Here is a 7,137-nt window from a genome sequence, read left to right on the forward strand (position 1 = left end):
GAGCTGTAAAAAAAAGGGGGGGGGCGGAGTGAGATTAATCCAAACACATTTGGTGGCTTGTGTGAAGTGAGGATTGTGGGTCTGAGTGCAGCTCTGAGTGGACAAGAGTTCACATTGCAAAAAACACCATCACAACAGATACCCACTGGCAGCCTTGTTGGAAGTTTGAGCTGACACATCAAGGACAATATGGTTCTCCACCACTTACCTATCATCTCTCATCCGTAGTGATGGTTTCTCCAGGGCAGGGCGAAGGCCTGTTAATAGGCAATGTGGGGAAGCTTCCACTGCAGCTGCCTATGCTGTACTTGTTTTGTGAATAAAAAACTTCCTTTCATTTGTGCACTTAAAAATAACATTCACAAAAGCAAAGGGAGCATTTTTATTTTTATTTACAGGTCTTCATTTTTCTCATCACCATTCAGAGAAACACAATCTGGCTTCTTAAGCGAGGCAATTCCAGTTCATTCATAGTAAGGCAAAGAGAACATGCCAACAAGATTTAGTTAAAAGAATAGCAGAAAAGCACAACTTAGAACTCCAAATATTGGTAAGGAAAATGCTTGATCTCATGTCAGTAACAGTTAAGATATGTTTCCCTCAAAGTGTGATGTTAGGAGATCTCCATTCAAATTTCTTAGCCCAGCCATCTGAAAGTTTCATTTTGATATGGCATCGCCACAACTTTCACAAAATGAAATGAATACAGAGTTAGTAGAATTCTATGGGCCTCAGATGTGCCTGGGAGTGTTTTTTCCAGAGTCTTGCGATATTTGGTATTTTTCTTAAAGCCCCAGCTCCCAGTGTCAAGTGATTACACAAGATTCTCAGCTTTCAATTTTTTTTTTAAATAATTTTCTAGCCCTCACAATTGTAGAGAAAAGCTTGGCAACATAATTAGAGGGAACCCTAAAGGCTCAAAAATCAGAAAGCAAACAATATTTTTTTTTCTTAAAATCTTGTGATTTTTAAGCAAATCTCGTGATTTTGCAGGGCCCAAGGCATGATTTCTCAATGTCTAGAATTGGCAATACTGAGGTAGTAAAGCCTACCATGTCTCAGACCTGAGACATATAGTATCTGAACATATTGATTGTAGCGGTCACTAACAAAGCATTAAAATACACAAGCAAATCAAAGGCTGTGAGGCTACCTTTTCCTGATACCTTTACTATCTCCATTTCCTTACATTATTTTGACTTTTCCTCCTCATAACCAGCATCAAATCTCCACTACTTCTCACGCCTTATTCCCCTTCCTGTTTTTCCACTCATACCTCTCTCCCTCTTCTACTTGCTTTCCCTTCCCCTTTGCTCCTTTTCACACATAGCATCAGGCTTGAGTAAATTAATTCATTTAGAATAACAAACTTTGGCTCAATTAATCTACGATTATTTCCTTGGGCTTGCACATTCTTTCACTGGATCTGATTTTAATAGCTGAAAAGCACTTAAGATGTTTGCATGAAAGGCACTGGAGAAATGTGATTGTTCCAGAATAGAATACTCTGTCACGTCAGCATCTTCATTTGTTGATGTTGTTGTTGAAAAGAATTTTCAGATGCAGGTCACAGCAGCAGATCCAATGCTAGGAAAGTACAAATCACCGTACTCCTCTATGAAAGCTCATTTTTTCTTCCTTTATGAGATAGGCAGAGCCACTCTAGCGGACCAAGGAGGCTACTGATGCTGCTACTCCAAAGGGTGCTGCATATGCAGTTGCTAATCCTTGCAGGCCAATCACCAAGTAGCGACATCCTTTCTGGAGAGCTTTGCCAACATTCTATTTTTAGAGAAGAAGGGGGCGGGAGAGAGAGAGAGAGAGAGAGAGAGAGAGAGAGAGAGAGAACAGAAAATAACATCAAATTAAACAGTTTGAGGAGCTCAAATAAAGGGCAGCCATTTTATATGTCCTTCCACAACCTCAGAATATGAACAGACCCACCATCTTCTTAGGGCTTGTCCACAGGGGAAAGTTTTACCTGTCAGACCAGCATAATTCAATTGATATAGTTATACCAGTATAAATTGCCACGTGGACACTCTTATTATGCAGCAAGAATGGCTTTTTTTTTTTAAACACCCTTCAAAGTAACGTAAACTAAACTGAAAAAGGCATCTTTCGATAATAAGAGAGTTGAAACAGGGTTATATCAGTGTAACTATATAGGTTTAAGCTCACACCTTAGCTTATACCGGTAGAGCTTTCCCAAGCAGACAAGCCTTAAGTGTGTTATAAAGACCATTAGATTGCTTGCATTTAAGAAGGACACTAGCTGGTTAAAATTGGGGTGAACGTTTAATGGAAATGTACACAAACATTTCAACTTTTTTTGTCAACATTTCAAAGTTTGACCATCTCCGTTTTAATATATATCTATTAAAAACTCACACATTTGTTTACAGCATTGCAGGAAACCCAAGATAGATTATTCAAATTGAAAATATTAATCTAATTTTCCTTTCAGTCTTGATACTATTTACTTACAGTTGGCGTTTCTCATGATTGGACAGTTAAACAGTCTGGGCCAGTGCTTTTTTGTTTATCGTTAGTTTCTAGTCAAATTTACTTTCAGGCCCTCAGGGACTAGCACAAGACTGCAATGTTTGCATTGCACACGCTACAGGTGAATGTTTGTCTGTTTAAAACAAAATCGGTGGAATCCAATCCATTTCTATTATAGAAATAGCTTTCCCTAAAATTGAATTACAGCACCTGAAAGACCAGATGAGATCAGACAATGTCCCTTGATGGGCCAAACTCTGCAGTCCTCACTCCCATGAAACCCTATACAAGTTTTAATAGCGTTAGGGTGGCCAGATTGAGAGGCAGTAGACCAGTGGGTAGGGCAGCAGATTGGAAGGCAGGAGACCTGGGTTCTTTTCCCAGCTCAACCATGGATCTGCTATATGACACTGCGCAAGTTACTGCTCCTCTGTCTCCTTCCTGTCTTTTGTGTGCCTTATCTACAGTTAAGAGTTTTGCCAGTTTAACTATATGGGTATCATTAAACAAGCCAAACCTTTCCCCTGTAGATGCAGTTATTGGTATAAAAGTGCTTATGTCCATTCCCAGAACTGCCATAAGATACACTGGGATAAAAACTTTTATACCACTACTACTACTGTGTCTATACTAGGGTTTTTACTGACATAGCTGTGTCTGAAAAAAAAAAAAAAGACACCCCTAACCAATATAATTATGCTGGTAAACTTTTATGTGTAAACTAAGGCTTAGTCTACACTAGAGAATTAGGTCAGTGTAACCACATCACTCAGAGGTATGAAAAATCAACACCTGGTCCCCTGAGTGACACAGTTAAACCGAGCTCATCCCCCAGATAGACAGCACTAGGTCAATTGGAGAACCTAGCTACGGCCTCTAGGGGACTGATATGAGACCCCTCCCGTCAGCATAGGTAGAGTCCTCACTGAAGAGCTATAGTGGTGCAGCCGCGCCACAGTCGCATTTTAAGTGTAGACGAGCCCTAAACCTTAGACCAGGGATGGACAACTGGCGACCACTTCCACATCATTTATTTGGCTCGCTCATAGGTGGCTGGTGAAAATATTTTTTTGTGGGGGAAATGGAGGAAGTTGAGCTGGGGTATGGCCATGGCTGACCCAGTTAACACCCCCCAGACCCAAATCTGAGCACCAAGCACAGATTAAATGGACAACATTGAGTTACCAAAATTATTCAAGAGGAATGTTACTTTCAGAATAAGAGTGATTTTTGACCTACATGATGATAGTTACCAAAGTAAAAAATGGTTACTTTTCCCCCTTAAAATTTGTGTGCAACTTTCAGGGACACCTTGACTCTAAACTGATCATTTTATAGATATATGGAATCTTATTATACTATTTTTGTTGCTGCTGGAAAAGAAAAAAATCCACCCCCTAATACTTGTAGTTAATTAGAACGATGTCAAAATAAGAATGCTAGAGAAATGCAGCACAAAGAAATGTAAAGTATCCCTCACATGGATTAGCTTAGTGCCATTTCCAGACTGAAATGACAGATTTTCTATCCTTTGATCTAAGTGAGAGTCAGTTTCATTCCTTCTCTAATGGGACTGGTTTCTTCCGAACAACAAAGAAAGTCAGCAGGCTGCTTCCTCAGATTTAACTAATGAATTGTCTTTCAAGCAAACATTTCTCTTTCCTATGAATGGCAGCAATGTATTTCTAGAAAGCCTCAAAATATCTGTGTGAGAGATATTTAGGGATGTTTTTAAGTTAGTTTTAAGTGTGATTTTACATACCTAGGAAATCTGTTGGATAGTTACTATAATGATCTGAGAACTCACCACTTTAGCACAAGTTTACTTTTAAGTGCAAAGGCCGGGTTGCAGCCATAGGATATTAAGTGTATTGTTTTAGCAGTCTGTGATTCACCTCCTAAGGACAATGGAGATTAGTGCCTTTAAGACTTATACTTACAACTTTCTGAAGTTACAATAAGAAGTTTGAGGAAATAATTGTCAGTTACTTCCCTTACCCTCTCCCTGAGATCCATGCAGGATTGTTCACTACATGGTTTTGTGGTCAAGGCACAGGACAAGGTGTCAGGGCACCTGGAGTCTACTCCCAACTCTGCCACTTATTTCTGGTGTAACCTTGAGCAAGTCACTTTATTTCTCCATCTGTAAACTGGGGTAACAACTCACAGGAGTGCAGTGAGGTGTAATGTTCCAGAAATTCTTGGCAACCCTCTAAAAAAGGGTCTCCTACTGCTGCACTTCTAAGTGACTTCTAGTGCTTGCTGTAGTCTAATTTTCCCCTCTTGCTCATCTATCTATGTACTATAAGGCTCCCATCAGCACAATGTCTGAAACCTTCACATACATCAATCAATCAATCCTTACAGCACCTTTGCACAGTAGGGAAGTATTGCCCTATTTTAGAGATGGGGAAATGAGACAGAGAGAGACAATGTGACTTTCCCAAGGCCACACAGGAAGTCTGTGGTACAGCAAGGAAGTGAAGGCAGATCTCCCCATCATCCTTCACCACACAACCATTCCTCCTCTAGTTTTATTTCCCGAAACCAGCAGTGACCTCCCTGGCAGGGCAATTATACTTGCGTTTGCATTTAGGGTTTGTCTGGTGTATTCATTCCTTTTTTTAGCACCATCTCTCAGTTTGCATTCCCTTTTCCTCGGATTTTTGAATACAATTTTTGTGACATTTCAGTTCACTAGCACATGATGATCAACTATTTAAAAGCACCTTACAAGTTAATTTTCCTTTGTCCCTCTGATTAACAGAGGAGTCTGAGTGACAGAAGAGGAGCCTGGCTCTTCACCATTAAAGGAGGGGGCAACAGGGGAAGACTGTGAGCTTTAAAGTCTGCATCTCCGGTGTCAGGCTACAAACTGGGAGTTGCTGTCACATTTAGCGACACTGGAGCATGACAGATCCTGCAGTAAATTCTTTCTTTGAAGCCGCATTGCACAGCGGGGAGGGTGCAGAGAAGAAAGTTGACGGGATAGAAGAGTGCTGTCGTCTCCCACCTCCACTCTCTAACACATAGAGGAGGAAGCTGTCCTACCCCACTAATAGGTCTCAGCACAAGCATCACTGCCACAGACAGAGCAGAAAAATCAGGGCCATGTCTTACTGCACTCATTAAAAACGGGACCTGGAAGGGAGGAAAGTGAGATGGGGAGACAGAATGTTTAGGTTCTAGTCCAGGCTCTGCTACGATTCTCTGTGTGACCTTGTGTGACTGGTAACCCGCACTTGCCTCTGTTTACCTGTTAGTGACATGGGGACTGACACACCCCACAAGAATGAGGCGAGGTTGCATTCGGTAACGTTTGCAGAACCGCACACGGAAAGGTGCGGGAGGAACGCAAAGGATTCATAGTGCTTAAAGTTTCAAGTGCAGTTTCTGGAGCATAAATGAAAGTCAAGTCCTGAAACGGATATTAGGTGGGGAACCACCCCCATTAGCCCAGTCCGCGCCACCAGCAGAGCCCTTTGCTAAGAGGAGCCTGGAGGAAAGGCAGATGATGCATTTAAAACAGAGTTAAAACCGCGGAGCGTCCACCAAGCTAAACACACCGGCCCCGCCTGGCTGGGGAGAGCGCGGGGTGCACTGTCCGGGCTGGTCAGTGTCAGACGCGGGGCCTCTGGCACGATTGGAGCGAGCTATTAACCCCTTCCTAGCTCGCCCTCCGCCCAGCGCCCCGCCCCCAGGAAGGCGCCCAGCATTGCCTGGCCAGGCAGCAGAGCCCGAGCCCGGCGGTGCTCAGCACACAGGGCCATGGCTGGGCTGGGTTTGCTCTGCGCGCGCTGATCGCTAGCCGGCGGCTCGCCCCAGGGGCCAGGGGCTGACTGCAGCCTCCGGCCAGCTCCGAGCACTCGGAGTCTGGGGCCACCGAGCAGCCGCGTGCCAAGGCCCAGCCCAGCGCCGGCAGGGGCAGGCCCGGGACTCCCTGTGGTCCCGGGAGCGGCGTTTGTTAGCGGCTCCCCCCGAGCCCGGCGGAGCTCGATCCGGGGGCAGCGCCAGGGCTGGGCAGCCGGCTCCTTACCTTGCTGTACTTCCTCAGCTTCCTCTTGCACTTGCTCCTGCCTGCCGAGCCCTCCTGCCGCAGCGGCTCGTAGTTGTCCGGGAGGAAGGCGAAGCGCACTTTCTTGGAGCGGCAGGTCTCCTCTGCTTGGCTCCCCGCGGCTCCCAGGCTCTCCTCCTCCTGCTGTTGCCTCTCCAGGATGGAGATCTTGTCCTCACCAGGCCCCGAGGGGGAGAACTTGGCTTTCACCCTCCCACCCAGCCTGGCCCCCACTGTCATGGTGCCGAAACTCGCTCCCGGGGTGGGACGGCTGGCTTAGAGTCAGGTTAGCTGCACCTTTGATCCCTTTCTGCTTCCCAGGCACAGGACGGGACTTCCCAGTGGCCTGGCAAGGGAGAGCAACAGGTGGAGCTAAAGCGAAACATATTTACATCCCAGACTGGATTAGAACCTCCCCTGCCCAGCCCTGAGTCCCGCAGAGACAAGCAAGTCACAGCAGCCTTGGTGCCATCCTCCTGCAGGGGGCTTGGGCTTTGATCCCTGCCCCTCCTCGGCCTGGTAGAAATTAGAGCTAAGCAGGGTTTTGGTGAGTGTTTGACATACTGAAAGTATTGAGG

The 7,137-nt window shown here is 45.0% G+C and overlaps 1 protein-coding gene across 1 annotated transcript; it reads right to left on the bottom strand.

The window, feature by feature from the left end:
- Positions 1 to 368: 368 nt before the first annotated feature.
- Positions 369 to 6,912, bottom strand: C3H1orf115 (chromosome 3 C1orf115 homolog). The gene is made up of 2 exons (XM_005306934.5): positions 6,542 to 6,912; positions 369 to 1,782 (listed from the first exon to the last, which is right to left on the bottom strand). The coding sequence occupies exons 1-2, from the start codon at positions 6,797 to 6,799 to the stop codon at positions 1,663 to 1,665; spliced, it is 378 nt and encodes a 125-aa protein (XP_005306991.1). The 5' UTR covers positions 6,800 to 6,912; the 3' UTR covers positions 369 to 1,662.
- Positions 6,913 to 7,137: the final 225 nt, after the last annotated feature.

The sequence above is a fragment of the Chrysemys picta genome, chromosome 3, assembly GCF_011386835.1.
Source record: "Chrysemys picta bellii isolate R12L10 chromosome 3, ASM1138683v2, whole genome shotgun sequence".
Taxonomy (NCBI): domain Eukaryota; kingdom Metazoa; phylum Chordata; order Testudines; family Emydidae; genus Chrysemys; species Chrysemys picta.

What these genes read in the sequence shown, in the direction of transcription:
- C3H1orf115 (XM_005306934.5), bottom strand. Translation starts at nt 6,799, where the DNA reads ATGACAGTGGGGGCCAGGCTGGGTGGGAGGGTGAAAGCCAAGTTCTCC. An exon ending in AGCTGAGGAAGTACAGCAAG is followed by an intron (nt 1,783 to 6,541) that starts GTAAGGAGCCGG and finishes CTCTAAAAATAG; the next exon opens with AATGTTGGCAAAGCTCTCCA.